General features: G+C 43.4%; 1 protein-coding gene across 18 annotated transcripts in view; it reads left to right on the plus strand.

Moving 5' to 3' along the window:
• Window positions 1-5,479: 5,479 nt before the first annotated feature.
• VPS13D (vacuolar protein sorting 13 homolog D) overlaps window positions 5,480-17,410 on the plus strand; it is a 273,955-nt gene continuing 262,024 nt past the window's right edge. For all 18 annotated transcript variants that reach the window (XM_064281295.1, XM_064281302.1, XM_064281297.1 and 15 more), the window contains exons 1-3: window positions 5,480-5,578; window positions 8,356-8,528; window positions 15,121-15,198. In XM_064281295.1, the coding sequence (XP_064137365.1) occupies window positions 8,432-8,528; window positions 15,121-15,198 (175 nt within the window). In that variant the 5' untranslated portion in view covers window positions 5,480-5,578; window positions 8,356-8,431. The remainder of the gene's footprint in view (window positions 5,579-8,355; window positions 8,529-15,120; window positions 15,199-17,410) is intronic.

A 17,410-nucleotide genomic window follows, 5' to 3' on the forward strand; every position in this document is an offset into this window, starting at 1 on the left:
ATCTCAGTCCCTGAGGGGACCCAGTGCTGAGACTCCCCTCACAGGAACCCAGGCCTTGTTTATAAGGGAGCTCAACCCCTGTCGCCCTCACTAATTTAGCATTATGAGGGCGGATAATAATAATGGTAAATAAGCTATTGCAGCCTTACCATCCTGTTTCCTGCTTCTCCCAACTTTATGAGCTGAGCCGGAAGTGTTCCTCCTGCCTTTCTTATAATACTACAAGGATGAAATATTCCTTCGTTCATTTAATCATTCATAACGCATCTATTCTCTTCCATGGGAGGCAATCTCTATGTGCTTAAGATATACCTGTGAAAAAGATAAAATCCCTGCTATCCTGGAACTTCCAGAGTAGGGGAAGACAACAGCACATGCATAAACAAATAAATAAGATAATCTCAGGGAACATTAAGTACTGTGAAGAAAATACAGCAGTGTAATGGGTGAGGAAGGAGCCCTGGTGGCACAATGCTTAAGTGGTCGGCTGCTAACTGTAAGGTCGGCAGTTCAACCAACCAGCGACTCTGAGGGAGAAGAGACCTGGCAATCCGCTCCCTTAAAGATTTCAGCCTAGGAAACCCTATGGGGGCAGTTCTATTCTGTCCTATAGGTTGCTATGAGTTGGAATTGCTTGATGGCACATAACAATGGATGAAGGGAGTCCCTGGGTAGTGAAAGCTGTTAAAGCTCTCAGCTGCTAACTGAAAGGTTAGTGGTTCAAGTTCACCTAGATGTCCCTCAGAAGAAAGTCCTGGAGATCTACTTTTTTTTTTTTTAATTTTTATAGTGCTTTAAGTGAAAGTTTACAAATCAACTTATTCTCTCATACAAAAATATATACACCTTGCTATATACTCCTGGTTGCTCTCCCCTTAATGAGACAGTACACTCCTCTCCACCCTGTATTTCTGTGTCCATTCAGCCAGCTCTGTCCCTGTCTTGCCTTCTCATCTCACCTCCAGACAGGAGCTGCCCACATAGTCTCAGGTATCTATTTGATCCAAGAAGCTCACTCCTTACCAATTTATTTTCTATCTTATAGTCCAGACGCTATGAGTTGGAATCGACTCGACGGCAGTGGGTTTATTCCAGTCCAATCCCTGTCTGAAGAGTTGGCTTTAGGAATGGTTCCTGTCTTGGGCTAACAGAAGGTCTGGGGACCTTGACCTCCGAGGTCCTTATAGTCTCAGTCAGATCATTAAGTCTGGTCTTTTTACGAGAATTTAAGGTCTGCATCCCACTGATCTCCTGCTCCCTCAAGGATTCTCTATTGTGTTCCCTGTCAGGGCAGTCATTGGTTGTAGCTGGGCATGATCTAGTTCTTCTGGTCTCAGGCTGATGTATTCTCTGATTTATGTGGCCCTTTCTGTTTCTTGGGCTCGTAATTACCTTGTGTCCTTGGTGTTCTTCATTCTCCTTTGATCCAGGTGGGTTGAGACCAACTGATGCATCGTAGATGGCCACTTAAGACCCCGGGCACCACTCTCCAAAGTGGGATGCAGAACGTTTTCTTAATAGATTTTATTATGCCAGTTGACCTAGATGTCCCCTGAAACCATGGTCCCCAAGCCCCCGTCCCTGCCACGCTGGCCTACAAAGCATTCGGTTTCTTCAGGAAACTTCTTTGCTTTTTGTTAAGTCTAGTTGTTCTGACCTCTCCTGTATTGTGTGTTGTCTTTCCCTTCACCCAAAATAGTTCTTGTCCACCATCTAATCAGTGAATACCTGTCTCCCTCCCTCCCTCCCCACTCTCGTAACTATCAAAGAATATTTTCTTCTCTGTTTAAACTATTTGAGTTCTTATAATAGTTGTCTCATACAATATTTGTCCTTTTGCAACTGACTAATTTCACTCAGCATAATGCCTTCCAGATTCCTCCATGTTATGTAATGTTTCACGGATTCATCATTGTTCTTTATCAATGCGTAGTATTCCATTTTGTGGATATACCATAATTTACTTATCCATTTCATCCGTTGATGGGCACCTTGGTTGCTTCCATCTTTTTGCTATTGTAAACAGTGCTGTAATGAACATCGGTGTGCATATGTTAGTTTGTGTAAAGGCTCTTATTTCTCCAGGATATATTCCTAGGAGTGGGATTGCTGGATCGTATGGTAGTTCTATTTCTAGCTTTTTAAAGCAGCGCCAAATCAATTCCAAAGTGGTTGTACCATTTTACATACCCGCCGGCAGCGTGTAAGTGTTCCATTCTCTCCAACATTTATTATTTTGTGTTTTTTGGATTAATGCCAGCCTTGTTGGAGAGAGATGGAATCTCATTGTAGTTTCAATTTGTGTTGCTCTAATGGCTAATGATGGTGAGCATATTCCTCATGTATCTGTTAGCTACCTGAATGTCTTTAGTGAAGTGCCTGTTCATATCCTTTGCTCATTTTTTAATTCAGTTGTCTTTTTGTTATTGAGTTTTTGCAGTATGATGTAGATTTTAGACATTAGCTGCTGATTGGAAATGTCATAGCTAGAAATTTTTTCCCAGTCTGTAGGTGATCTTTTTACTCTTTTGGTGAAGTCTTTGGATGAGCATAGGTGTTTGATTTTTCGGAGCTCCCAGTTATCTAGTTTCTCTTCTGGTGTTTGTGCATTGTTAGTAATGTTTTGTATACTGTTTATGCCATATATTAGCGCTCCTAGCATTGTCCCTATTTTTTCTTCCATGATCTTTATCGTTTTAGATTTTATATATAGGTCTTTGGTCCATTTTGAGTTAGTTTTTGTGCATGGTGTGAGGTGTGGTCTTGTTTCACTTTTTTGTAGATGGATATCCAGTTTTGCCAGCACCATTTGTTAAAGAGACTGTCTTTTCCCCATTTAACAGACTTTGGGCCTTTGTCAAATATCATCTGCTCATATGTGGATGGATTTATGTCTGGATTCTCAATTTTGTTTCATTAGTCTATGTATCTGTGGTTGTACCAGTACCAGGCTGTTTTGACCACTGCGGGGGTATAACAGGTTCTAAAATCAGGTAGAGTGAGGCCTCCCACTTTGTTCGTCTTTTTCAGTAATGCTTTACTTATCTGGGGCGTCTTTTCCTTCCATATGAAGTTGGTGATTTGTTTCTCCATCTCATTAAAAAAATGTTGGAATTTGGATCAGAATTGCATTGTATCTATAGATCGCTTTTGGTAGAACAGACACTTTTACAACGTTGAGTCTTCCTATCCATGAGCAAGGTATGTTTTTCCACTTATGTAGGTCTCTTTTGGTTTCTTGCAGTAGTGTCTTGTAGTTTTCTTTATACAGGTCTTTTACATCTCTGGTTACATTTATTCCTAAGCATTTTATCTTCTTGGGGGCTACTGTAAATGACACTGATTTCGTGATTTCCTCTTCGATATTCTTTTTGTTGGTGTAGAGGAATCCAAGTGATTTTTGTATGTTTATCTTGTATCTGACACTCTGCTAAACTCTTCCATTAGTTTCAGCAGTTTTCTTGAGAATTCTTTAGGGTTTTCTGTGTATATGATCATGTCATCTGCAAACAGAGATACTTTTACTTCTTCCTTACTAATCTGGATGCCCTTTATTTCTTTATCTAGCCTAATTGCTCTGGCTAGGACCCGGGAGTTCTACTTTTGGAAAAACAACCATTGAAAACCCTATCGAGCAAAACTCTTCTCTGACACACATGGATTTGCCATGAGCCAGAAATGACAACTGGTAGGTAGGGTGGCAGGGAAGGCCTCTCTAAGTTGAGACATTTGAAGTAAGAAGGAGCCAGCTATATGACTATTCAAAGCTGTTATGCACCCAGAGCACTTGAAATGTGACTAGTTTGTGGTGAGATGTACCGTAAGTGCAAAGTACCCCCGGGATTTCAGAAACTAAGCATAGAAAAAAAAAAAACCCTAAAATATCTCATTAATACTTTTTAATATTAATTACATGTTGAGATAATATTTTGAATATGTAGGATTAAATAAAATACAGTATTAAAATTAATTTCACCTTTTTCTTTTCCCTTTTTTAAAAATGTACCAACCGTTGTTGTTTTGGGGTGCCATTGAGTTAATTCCGACTCATAGTGACCCTCTGTACAACAGAACAAAACACTGCCCTGTCCTTCACCACCCTCACAATAATTGTTATGCTTGAGCCCACTGTTGAAACCACCGTGTCAATCTATCTCATTGAGGGTCTTCCTCTTTTTCTCTGACCCTCTAGTTTAGCTAGCATGGTGTCCTTCTCCAGGGACTGATCCCTCTTGAGAACATGTCCAAAGTATGTGAGACAAAATCTCACCATCCTTGCTTCCAAGGAGCATTCTGGCTGTACTTTTTCCAAGACAGACTTGTTGGTTCTTCTGGCAGTCCATTCAATATTCTTCACCAACATCGTAAAAAATTCATAGGTATCAATTCTTCTTCCATCTTCCTTTTTCATTTCTAGCTTTTCCATGTGTACAAAACGACTAAAAATGTCTTGCCTTAGGTTAGGTGCAGTTTAGTCCTCAAGGTGACGTCTTTGCTTTTGAACTCTTTAAAGAGGTCTTTTGCAGCAGATTTGCTCAATGCAATACATCATTTGATTTCTTCACTGCTGCTTCCATGGGCATTGATTGTGGATCCAAGTAAAGTTAAATCCTTGACAATGTCAATCTTTTCTCCATTTATCATGATGTTGTTTATCGCTCCAGCTTTGAGGATCTTTGTTTTCTGTATGTCGAGGTGTAATCCATACTGAAAGCTGTAGCCTTTGATCTTCATCAGTAAGTGCTTCAAGTCCTCTTTGCTCTCAGCAAGCAAGGTACCAGCTAAAAACTCAACTCATTGCCAACAAGTCTGTTTTGACTTATAGCAACTAGACAATTTAAAATTACCTATGTGGCTCACAGTGTGTGGCTTGCATTGTATTTCTATTGGACAGCTCTAGTCTAGGGGAAAAGCATTCTTTCTCGTAGAGGGAATGGCAAATGCAAAGGTCCTGCGGCAGGAGATGAAGGACCCCGGGGCAGGTTGTGTCAGGGGTGGCAGAAGTAGGAAAGGGCCAAATCCAGCAGGAGCTTGGTGTCTGCTCTGTAAGGAGGTGGATTTTAATTTAAGCATAACGGGGAGGCCGTTTTAGGCAGGAAAGTGACATGGCCTGAATTACGCTTTAACACACTGGTAGCTGCTGAGTGGAGAACGGACTGTGGGTGGCCACAGGGTCAGTTACACCCTTCTTGTGAATGGAACGCGCGAAGGCAGGTGTTGCAGGGCGAAGAATCCTGAGCGCCAATCCTGTTTGAGCCAGATTCACTTCTAGCTCTGCCCTTCCCTGGGACTCAGTCTCCCCACCTGTGAAGTGGGGCTTGCTTAGGGCTGTTCTCCAGTTTCACCCTGAGCACCCCTGAGCTCGGGAGGCCCCGGCCGCTCTGCAGGAGAGCCCGCCAGCGGTAGGGGGCGCCTCCTCGATGACTCGGCGCTCGGCTGGCCAGGCGCCGGCGCGTCGCTCGTTCGATTGGTCGGGTCGGGGTGGGCCCGAGCGCCGCCGGCCAGCGCCATTGAGGAGCTGCGGAGAGGAAGCGCCGCGCAGCGCCGGACTGGGGCGGGCGGCCCCGGACACCGACAGGTAGGGCCGAGGCAGGGCCGCGCAGGTCGGCGGGCTGGGCCGGGGACCGACGGGCAGGCGCGGGCCTAGACCTGGGAGGCCCGGCCCGTCCGAGGGGAGTGCGGCTCTGGGAACCCGGGGGACCCCGGCGTTCGGCCCTCTGGCCGTCTGAGCTCCTCCGGGGGAGCCTCGGGGTGTCCGAGCCCCCGACGTCCCAGGATCACTGCGTCCGATCGCCCGCGGGCACCCCAGGCATTGGGTCCGGGCTGGCTGAGCCTCCTGTGGGACTCCGGCGTTCGCGTCCTGGGGTGTCCGAGCCCCTGACACCCTTCCCAGGCTTTGGGGAGGTGTCAGCCCGCGTCCCTCTGTCGGAGCCCCGGTCTGAATGCGAGACCCCGAGTGCCAGACTCCCACTTAAGCCCAAGAATGGGACATCGGTCGGTTTTCCAGACTGTCCTAACCACTCTCTTAACTAGCCGCCCGGGGTCACGCTCTGGGATTGGAACATCCTGTCTCTAACCCAGCTGAACTCCTCGCCCCCGGGTCAAGCCTCGGCTGAACCCATCTTCCCAGGTCTGGGACCCTCGGCGCCTTTCTCTCCAGGCCTTATGTGGGAGGTGGGGGTGTCTCTGTTCACGGATGGGGGCTTAAGGTTCTGAGGGACGAGGGTGGGAGCTTTGTCTTCTGGGCAGTACTCTTTCAGAGGGGCCACCCGCCTGACACCCCACTTCCTCGGCAGCTCTCAGCCCTGGCCTTCTCCGCGAGGGGTGCCCACTCCAGTTGCCTGTCCTTCCTACTCCCGGCTCTTGCCGCCCCTCGAGGGAGTGGCCTGGCTCAAGGTCATGTCCCGCTGTCTGCCTGCCCATGGGCTAAGCACTGATCCCCAGTGCCACCTGCATCACCGAGTAGGGGAGGCCAGGTGGGGGTTAGTGCCAGGCAGCTGCCTAGAAGCCCTGATGGACGGGAGTGTAAACACTTCCACTTCGTATTCTGGCCAGTCTGGCGGCCCTTGCTGACACCGAATTCCTTAAGGGAATCCTTGAAGTCCCTTCAAGCCCGATCTAGATGCTTAGCAGAGCTAATGGATGCTTTCTGCTTTGTCCCTCAATTTACTGACCAGGGCATCTTTAAGTCTGTGCTTTGCAGGCTTCCATCTTCAGGGAAAGTAGAGTAGGGTCTGATCTTATGTACAAGCTTACAGTGGTTTCCCTTTACTGGGAGAGTATTTACGTTTGGTACTCCCGAGAGATTTAGCATTCAGTGGCAGTAACTCCAAAAATAAAGAATACTCTGACTTTGGCTCCTTGCCTAGGGGTGTTTGGAGTTCACATAGTAAGACTAGATTAGTCAGGGCCACATTTCGTTTTTATAGATTTACTTGTTATAAAGTTACAATAGAGAAATGTTTCTTTGACTTAGACTTTTAAACATTTCTTATTAAAAAAAAAATTATTTTCGTCATCTCTTCTTTAAATAAACATACCCCAAAATCTCTAGCAGATTCCTAGTTTTACATAAAATGTAGCTTTAAAAAAATCAAGTGTTTTACCAAATGTTAATTTTTTTTTTTTTTTTGCTGTGTTTGTTGACAAATACGAGGTAATCTTGTCTGGAAGTGAAGACACTGTTGACAAATAAAAGTAAATCTTTCCTAGAGGTTGAGTTAACTCTCACAGGGCCTTGTATGATGGGTCTTAGTTTGGTTGCAGCCTTTCAGTTGGGGTAAGAGTGTCTTCTGGCACTAAGATGAATTGCTAGAGGTGGGGCACAGTGCTTGGAAAGGATCCTGAAAGTGAGCTGGTGCCAAGTGGGATCCATGCCATAGCAAGTCTGGAGTGGATGGCATGGTGGCTGATGACCAACATGGGTGGCTCAAAGCAAGACTTGGCGCTCACAGTTCTAACTGGGATCTACTAGCTGAGTGACCTGAGAACCCAGTCAAACTTTGGTGCTTCAGCTTCTTTCTTGTTAACTTTTAATAGAACCAATCTCTCTATTTTTTTTAATACTGATTAACACTAGTGCTTATGATAGGCTAGTAGCAACTCAGTGCTGCATCTAAATGCTATAGTTGGAACCAGAGGATTCCTGGCATTTATTGACTAAGACAGTTCGTTGTAACAGCTTCATCTGATGTCCAGATACCAGCGATGGAGTTCCAGGGCATTTCAGAGTAGTGATAAAGCATTGCCTTCTCTCTCCCATTTGTATTATTTTACAAATGATTCTGATGAACGAATTTGCAAAATTGAGTTAGGGCAACCTTAATGAGAATCACTGCAAAATGTGCAGTTCATTCATAAATCTCTCAGGGCGTTTTTACCTTAACCTAGATCAGGGTTTCTCACCCTTGGCACTGTTAACATTTTGAGCTGAACACTTCTTTGCTGTGTGTGTGTGGGGGACGCTGTCCTATGCATTGTAGGATATTCAGTGGCATCCCTGGTTTCTACCCACAAGGTACCATGAACAGCCTCCAGGCACGACAATCTAAAACATCTCCAGACACGCCCAGATGAGAATCACAGATCAGGACAGTCTGATCCCTGCTAAAAGCAAGCAGTTCAATGAGCAGTTGAAAAGGTGCACGGTTTTGAATTGCGGATTTTTTTTTGCTAAATTTTTAAGTGTGACTGTTTCTTGCAGCAGTATCAAAATGTAGTATATGGTTTGGCCCTCCATTTACTAACTAAGGTGTCTTACGTGCTTCTCATCCCATCTTTTTAAATCTATACTTTGCTTTCTTCCACCTTTGGCTAAGTAGAGTAGGAAATCATTTTTTTTTTTTCCCTTCATAGATTCTCCTGTGACCATGAGAGAGAGAAATAAAGTATGATCCATGGTTTTTAACCACCTTTTCCTGAGGATATAGTCATGTTGGAAGGTCTTGTAGCCTGGGTCCTCAATACCTATCTGGGGAAATACGTCAATAACCTCAACACTGACCAGCTCTCGGTTGCGCTTCTGAAAGGTGAGTACACATACTTCTCTTTGGTAAAGTACAAAGCTTTGCAGGTGGCATTGAGTATAATAAAACCGGTGGCGCAGTGCTTAAGAGCTACAGCTACTAACCAGAAGGTCGACAGTTCAAATCCACCAGCCACTCCTTGGAAACCCTATGGGGCAGTTCTGCTTTGCCCTGTAGGGTTGCTATGAGTCTGAATTGACTCAACAGTAACGGGTTTTAACGTCCAAACGGCTTTGTATTAAATATGTGTAAGAGGAAGTGTGTTCTCTGATGTGACACTGATTATTATTAGGGTAACTTAAGTGTGTGGGTGTATTGCTATAGATTTTAGGGAGCTGTTAAAAAAAAAAAAAAAAAAGACGATATCACTGGTGACTGCTTTAACCAGTTACTTTTAGAGCTTTATGGAGTCAACCATGATGTAGTACAAGTGGTATTGACTTTGGCTTCAAATCCTACCCTGTCCGTTATTAGCTATGTGAACAAGCATTTAAACTCTGATCCTCAGTTTTCTTTAGAAAAAGAGGGTTGCTACACATGGGGTTGCCATGAATTGGTATTGACACGACAGCAGTGGGTTTTATAAGGGTCAAAAGGATCAAACGGAGTAACATTTAATTATTATATGCTTCCTGGCATATAATAGATGCCCAATAGAAGTTTTAAAATATGTTTCTGTGAGGCCTTTGACAGAGTTTCTGAGGTCTCATCATGCTAATTAAAGGTTAAGACCCTTACGCCTTTACAGGCCTGTATTTGGTAAACACAGTCCAATGATTTGGTGTTGGAGTTGGAAAAGTGTATTTTCTCCTTTTCCTCATTTTAATTTAAATTCTCTTTGCTCACCTCAAGATGGAACCCCTGAACACATATAGAAAAGAACATAAAGTCAGTTTACAAATGTGTGAAACCATAGAAAAGTGGAAAGGACACCTCTAACTCGTTGAAAACCTCAGCTTCCTGGGAGCATGAGTTTTGGCAAGTGGACCAGGACAAGTTATTAGAGATAGCAGTGATACAGATATTGGTACAGTCTGAGAGTAGGGTGCCAGTGGTTCATCTGTTCCCAAAGTTGTCCCAACTAAGTCATTTTTTTTTTTTCCAACAAAGTTGTTGACCCAGCGAAGCCAGTAAAATGATTGTGGCAGTGATAGGCTGAAGTTCTGTTTCAGTGGAAACAGAGTGGGTTCTTTCCTATTCTCACCTTCCTTTTCCTCCTACCTTAGAAGGCAGCTGCTAAGTGAAAAGTGAGAGTGACCAGTCTGTAGGGATGAGGGCTTGTTCAAGTTGACCTCTCTGATTGCTTATTGATGTTCTCAGACACACTTGAAGGTAACTAAGTTGTATGGAGTAGGTAAAAGGGCCTAGAAAGAGAACTGCAAACTACAACCTTGCTAGTAGAAGAGGTGGCTGTCTTTCAAGAGTGGTATGATAAGAGAATGTTTGGTGAAGAAATGAATAAATAGGAATTTTGTGGTATCTGATGCATCCTGAAGTCTGTACTAGTAACAGATTTCTAATCTCTGTAATTTAGACAACATAAATTGTAATGATAATTGTATGTACCTGTCTGGTCCTTTAGTTGCTCATCTGTGCTTATTTTCGTTTAAAAAATATTAGTCTCTAGGGCTTTTAATGTAACTGAAATTTGAAGAATCTTTCTCTGCAAAATAGAAAAATGCTTTCTTTTGTAACTGGTGTTAGTACGGGATCCTGTGCTTAGAGACCCTAAGCAGGCTGTGGTGCTTGGCCATGAAAGTCCTGGGAGCATTGCAGGGTACTGAGAGGATGGTTCTGTAAAGATGTTGACGCCGTTGATCTTGATGACATAGTTAAGCAGTGTTTGGGGTGGAGAAAGGAATAAGAAAGTTATTTCACAACCTGCAAATAATCACTGTTAATAGCTGCTTTGGGAGAGGCAGAGGAGACTGAAGTAGTGGTCGAGAGTATAGATTTTGTAGCCAGACTGTGGGTTTGAATACCAGTTCCTCCATTTACAAACCCTTTGCTGCCAAGTCGATTCCAACTCATTGCAACCCTAGAGGACAGAGTAGAACTGCATCATATGGTTTCCAAGGAGTAGCTGGTAGATTTGAACTGCTGGCCTTTTGGTTAGCAACCGAGCTCTTAACCACGGCACCACCAGGGCTCCACAGTAACTCGAGGTAGTATCTATTAAAGTGTTATACTAGGGATGCAGGCATAATGCCATGGGGTGCAAAGCAGAGGGGCCATTCTTTCTGTCTTTAGAATCTGGGAAAGTAATTATGGAGGTAGCTTTTGAGCTGGGTCTTGGCAGGATTTACATGGTGGCACAGGAGGAGGCTACAACATTCCAAGTAGAATGGAGTATGTGAGAACAGGCAGAAGGCTGAAATCTTGCAGGGGGTGTGTTTGGGATAGTTTAGGGCCAGAAGGTCTCTACCTTCTGCCACATCAAGGAATCTGAACTTTGGTCTGTGGGTATCTTAGTTTCCTAGGGCTGCCATGATAAAATATCACAAAGTAGGTGGCTTTAAAGAGATTTATTGTCACCCAGTTCTGGAGGCTAGAAGTCCAAATTCAGGACATCAGCAGGGCTATGCTGTCTCTGTCAGCTCCAGGGTAAGAGCCTTCCTTGTCTCTCAGTTTCTGGTAGTCCTCGGCGTTTCTGGGCAGTTGTTGGTTTGTAGAGGTTTTCCTTCTGTTTCCTCCCTTTTATAAAACACCACTCAGAAGGGATTGGAATGAGGACCCACCCTACCCTGGTATGACCTCATTTAATTTAACTGATAACAAAAGGAAAAGCCCTATTTCCCAACAAGGCCACAAAAGTTTTATAACATTTTAAGTGCATATATTAAAAGTTTATATTACATTTTAATGTTTAAAGAAACAGTATTCACTTTATCAGCAGGTCTTAAAAAACAAAGCATTAAAATGCATGGACATTTTAATTTTAAAATTCTTTATGAAAGATTTATAATCTTCAAGGGTAGGTTGTATACATGTATGCAAAGTAATAAAAATGCAAAGTAACATATGAGTAGTGGAAGGACAGGGAGAGCACTTGCTGTTAAGATCCCGCTTGTTTAGTCACTCAACAAGCATTTATTGAGCACTTGCCCTGGGCAAGAAAGACTGTGTGATGGGATGATAGAAAGAGAGGAGGCGGGAGAATATAAGAGCTCAGGACTTAAATGTATTTTTTGGGGGACACAATTCTATTCCAAACAATGGGCATATCTGTATATTTTGGAACTTAAAGCCCCCCCTTGTTTTTCTTTTTATGATCTTTAAGCCTCACCTTGGCCCTTTAAAGGACCTAGAGGAGAATGAAGAGAATCAGTAGTGTTAGAGATTGCTGAAAAATGACCAACCTCTAAATTCACCCCAGTTCTAGTGAAGAGATATTTTGCTAATCTGAGATGAGGCATTTTTGCTGAGACATCCATGAATAAGCCTGCAGATTATCTGTCTGGAAATAAATTAACATTAAATTACCAGCCTGGAAATAAATGAACATTGCTATTTATAAAGAAGGCATTAGCAACTCAGTGGTAGAATTCTTGCCTCCCATGTGGGTGACCTGGGTTTGATTGCTGGCCAATGTACCTCAAATGCAGCCATTACCCATCTGTCAGTGGAGGCTTGCATGGTGCTGTGATGCTGAACAGGTTTCAGCAGAGCTCCCAGACTAAGACAAGGAAGAAAGACCTGGTGATCTACTTCTGAAAATCAGCCGTTGAAAGCCTTATAGATCACAGTGGTTCTATCCTGCTATGCATGGGGTTGCCATGAGTCGAGGGCTGACTTGAGAGCAGCTAACAACAACAACAGCATTACTTATGAAATACTCACCTACTTTGAGTACTTTACTGTATGGCCCCTGGAGTGACCTTTCCCAGCAGGGCTAGTTGTGTGTGCATATTTGAGTGGGTGGGAGATTAGGAAGCCTTCTCTCTTGAATCATGTCTGCTGTTGTTTTGCCTGCTTCCTTTGCTTTTGACATATTTGAGAAAGGCTGCCGTTCCTTCTCATTCCCTCTCCTTTCTGGCCCTTCTCCTTTGCTCTCTGCTCTCCAGCCTCTTTAGTTTTTCATGGTTTGAACTGCCTACAATTCCTTCTACTTCTCCAAGGCTGTATAGCGGCCAAGGAAACCTAGGGCCTGTCTGCTTTGTGGCAGATTCGGGTATTGAAAATTGGGACAGTTCAAAGGCAAATGATATTCTTCAAAAGAAGAAACTATGTTTTTCCCCACCTCTGAAGTCAGTTTCAAGGAACCCTGGTGGCACAGTGGTTAAAGCACTCGGCTGCTAACCAGAAGTTCAGCGGTTCAAACCCACCAGCTGCTCTGCGGGAGAAAGATGTGGCAGCCTGCTTCCGTAAAGATTTACAGCCTTGGAAACCCTATGGGGTCGCTATGAGTCAGAAGCGACTTGGTGGCCATGGGTTTGATTTTGGGTAGGTCAGCTTCAATTGTTAAGGCAGATGTTTCATGGTTTTCTTTCTATGGTGCTTTTGATCATTTTCTCCCCAAATGTGGAAGTAGAGTTGTTTCTGGGCTCTCTGGGGTTATTAACTTTTCCTTTTTGACTCATCTTTTTTTTTTTTTGGAACTTTTTATTGTGGTTTAGGTGAAACTTTACAGAGCAAATTAGTTTCCCAATCAACAACTTACGCACAGCTTGTTTTGTGACATTGGTTGCAAACACCTAAATATGTCAGCACTCTCCCCGCTTCTTCCCTGGGTTCCCCATGTCCATTTGGCCAGCTTTTCTTCCCCTACCTTCCTTCTGAAATTTGCTTTTGGGCAAATGCTGCCCTTTTGGTCTCATAGAGTTGATTGTTCTGAGGTGTACATTCCTTACTGGTGTTACTGTTCTGTCTGTTGTATGGAGCCCTGGAGGCGCAGTGGTCAAGAGCTCAGCTGCTAACCAAAAGGCCAGCAGTTCGAATCCACCAGCTGCTCCTTGGAAACACTATAGGGTCTATTGTATGGCTGTAATGTGATCCTTGGGAGTGATTTCAGTTCCAAGTTTGAAAGGTGTTGGCTAGTCTTAAGGTATGTGGTGCTCCGTGTGGACAAATGTTCCCACAAAAGTCTAAAAAATAAGTTGATTCCATTTGCTCAGAACCTGCCAAAATGCTAGCTTTGAGTACTTCTTTGAAAGCCAGTAACCCACAGTGCCCAAACACTCATTTAAAGGGGAAAATAGGCAAGTTTCTTGTGTCATTTTATCTTTGGAGTAAAAAGGTTATCCTTTTTCTGGGTCTTCTTACCAGTTAATGGCTGCTGAACAGTGTTGTCTACGCTCCCTGTTCTTGAGACTGTGTATCTCAGACAGGTTTAAGTGGCTCAGAAATTGTCTTGTGTTGTGCCAACAGTTATTTAAAATGATGGCTGTCTCCCTACCTCTGAGGATGGGGAGAACCTGTCTTCTCATCTTTTTATCTTCCCATCGGCCAGCACAGGTCCTAGTACAAAGTAGGGGCTGGGTCCCGTGTGGGAATGAATGACTTCCAGAGCCAGGAGGGTGAGAGATCAGCTGCACCCTCTCATTTTAGTCCTTCAGAACTGCTGCAGAGACAGCCTGCATGTTTGAGTTGAAGTTAACTAAAAAATCTTAAATGCCAGCTCTGTAAGGACCTACAGTGGCGAGCCTGTTCATTACTTTCTGACTGGTTGTTATTATACCTGCAAGTGGAGGTGCAGAGGAGAACAAGCCAGGTGGTTTCCAGAAGAGAGAGCGTAGTTCCTTTTGATGGCCTTTTTTTTTTTTAGTGAAACCATGGGCTCACAAACTTTGTATGTACTATACTCATTTTTTGGTGGGGGATGAGAGTTGGGTTGGGAAGGAGACTTAAAAAAAAATTGAAGATTGCTGTGTTTCAATCCCAGAGGTTCTAATTTAGTAGGTCTGGAGCCCAGGAGCTTACATTTCATCCCAGGTAATTCCGATGTTAATGGTCCTGTGGTAAATGTTCCTTCTTCTAGTTGCCTTTTAGTCCATTCCGACTCATGGGGACTCTATGGGTGTCAGAGTAGAACTGTACTCCACAGGGTTTTCAGAGGCTGATTTTTCAGAGGTAGATTGCCAGGCCTCTCATCTGAGCAGCCTCGAGAGGGACTTGAACCTCCAGCCTTTTGGTCAGCAGCTGAGCGTGTTAACTGTTTGCGCTCCCCAGGGACTCATGCCTAAACTAGGGAACTGCAAACATCAGTAAGCCCAGTTTGGCCTGCAAGCTAAGGGTGGTTTTTACATTTTTAAAAGGTTGCTAAAAAAAAAGAAAAAGGGACAGGACTGTGGGGTGGGTGGGGGGAGGATATGTAACAGAGACCATAAAGCTTAAAATATTTACTCCCTGGCCCTTTACTGGAAAAATTAGACCCTTGCCTGAACGCTTTATCCTCTCGTAAGCTTCAATGCCTTTACATGTTAGATTGGGGAGGTCAAGGAGTTAAAGCGTGTGGGCTGGTGGTAGATCTACCTGTGACTTTTTATAGCCCAGTTCTGGATGGAAAACTTGCCTTTACCCTTCAGTGCTTTGCACACAGCGGGCACCTGATGCATTTGCTGGATGAACATGTCATGCTGTTACTTTTATTTTTCAGGTGCTGTTGAATTAGAAAACTTGCCCTTAAAGAAAGATGCCTTGAAAGAACTGGAGTTACCGTTTGAAGTCAAAGCTGGTATGTGGAACTAAAGGAGAGGGAGGCAGTTTGGAGCCTTAAATTGTTTAGGAATTGAAAACTGAGAACCATTTAGTTTGGCTCTGTTTGACCAGAAGACAGAGGACACAAAGTGTTAGAGTTTAGCTCTGTCTTAAAGTGTGCTTTCTAGGCAGCATGTACAGGTAGTCCCCAACTTAGGATGTATCCAAGTTATGATCAACTGCACTTAACAACAGTTGGTTTTTTTTTTTAACGTCTTGTCATTAGTAGTATTACTGCATACAATATTAAAATATATCTGTAAGTTTATATGTAATGTTTCCAACCCCCAAAGACAAAGATCAGATTTATAGTCACTGATAATAAGAGGCAATAATAATGGAAACTTAAAAAAAAAAAGATCCTTGACTTACGTCAGACTTGACTTATGACGGAGTCATGGGAATGGCACTCCGTTGTAAGTTGTGGGCTACCTGTATTAGGATTACCTCGGGGTGACGACGGGGAAGCCAAGTAGCCCCCATATCTACTGAATCAGAATCTCTGAAGGGTGTTGTTGACCCTGCATTTTTAATAAGAACCCCAGGTGAGTCTTATGTTTACTAACGTGTAAGAACCTCTTCCAGATACCGGGGATTCTGTTCTCAGAGAATTTATTATACATATTACTGAGAGACAGTCTATTGAATAAGATGTGGGTATTGGAGCAGTATGGTCAGGTTTATTTTCTAGTTCTGTATTTTTTGGCTGTGTGACTTTAGGCAAGTTACCTAACCACTCTGGTCTACTTTCTCGTCTTTAAAATGGGGATAATAATATGTGTGACCTTAGGCAAGTTACCTAACCACTATAGTCTGCTTTTCTTTCTTCAAATGGGGATAATAATAGTACCTACATCACAGGATTGCTGAGAGGAATATATGAGTTAGTACATTAAAATCACTCATAACAATTCCTGGCACACTAAATAGATGTTAGCAGTTGTTACAGGAGTTCTGCAGTTACTAGGTTGAGTAAGGTAACAAGAAATGTCACAGAACAAAAATGTTCATTAATGAACTGACTACTTATAAAATTAGTCCCTATTCAGACACCTCTCATCATTTAACAGTAGCCCGTTGATACAGTCAATCTTGCCCTTTTTGGGGTACTTACAGTAAAAGACCAAAGACCACAGCCTTCAGTATGGTTTACACCTCAACAAAAAGAAACCAAAAATTCTCACAGCTGGACCAAGAAGCCATATCATGATAAACGAAGAAAAGATTGAAGTTGTCAAGGATTTCATTTTACTTGGATCTACAATCAACACCCATGGAAGCAGCAGTCAAGAAATCAAAGGACGTCTTTCATTGGGCAAATCTGCTGCAAAGGACCTCTTTATAGTGTTGAAAAGCAAATGTTACCTTGAAGACGAAGGTACGCCTGACCTAAGCCATGATGTTTCCAGTCGCATCATATGCATGTGAAAGCTGGGCAATGAATAAGGAAGACTGAAGAAGAGTTGACGCCTTTGAATTGTGGTTTTGGCGAAGAATATTGAATATACCATGGACTGCCAAGAGAATGAACAAATCTGTCTTGGTAGAGGTACAACCAGAATGCTCCTTAGAAGCAAGGATGGTGAGACTGCGTCTTACATACTTCGGACATGTTATCAGGAGGGATCAGTCCCTGGAGAAGGATATCATGCTTGGTAAAGTAGCAGGTCAGCGAAAAAGAGGAAGACCCTCAAGGAGATGGATTGACATGGTGGGTGCAACAATGGGCTCAAGCATAACAAGGATCGTAAGGATGGCGCAGGACCGGGCAATGTTTCATTCTGTGGTACATAAGGTCGCTGTGAGTCAGAACCGACAGGACGGTACCTAACAATAACATGACAGTAAAATACAAGTCCAGTACGATGCAAATCAGTTGCTAGGTGAAGTAGAATAGAAAGCTTGCAAAAACTTAGGCTTTCTTGAAGTCAGTTCAAGGGATAGATGAACTGCCAGAATCATAAGCCAACGCCCTGACAGATAGAAACCCTGCAGAATGATGGGACTACGGGTCCTTCCCCGGGAGGATTGTTTGCACAGTAAAGGTTTAAGAGAGGCTCTTGGAAAAACTGATGCCATTTTCTAATACTTTTGCAAAAATGACCCTTTTTGTGCTTGTTCTACAAATGAAAAGTAACAGAAGTTATGTTATGGTCTCATCTAACTCAGAATATTATGCATTTCCCCAA

The sequence above is a fragment of the Loxodonta africana genome, chromosome 3 (assembly GCF_030014295.1).
Source record: "Loxodonta africana isolate mLoxAfr1 chromosome 3, mLoxAfr1.hap2, whole genome shotgun sequence".
Classification (NCBI taxonomy): Eukaryota; Metazoa; Chordata; class Mammalia; order Proboscidea; family Elephantidae; genus Loxodonta; species Loxodonta africana.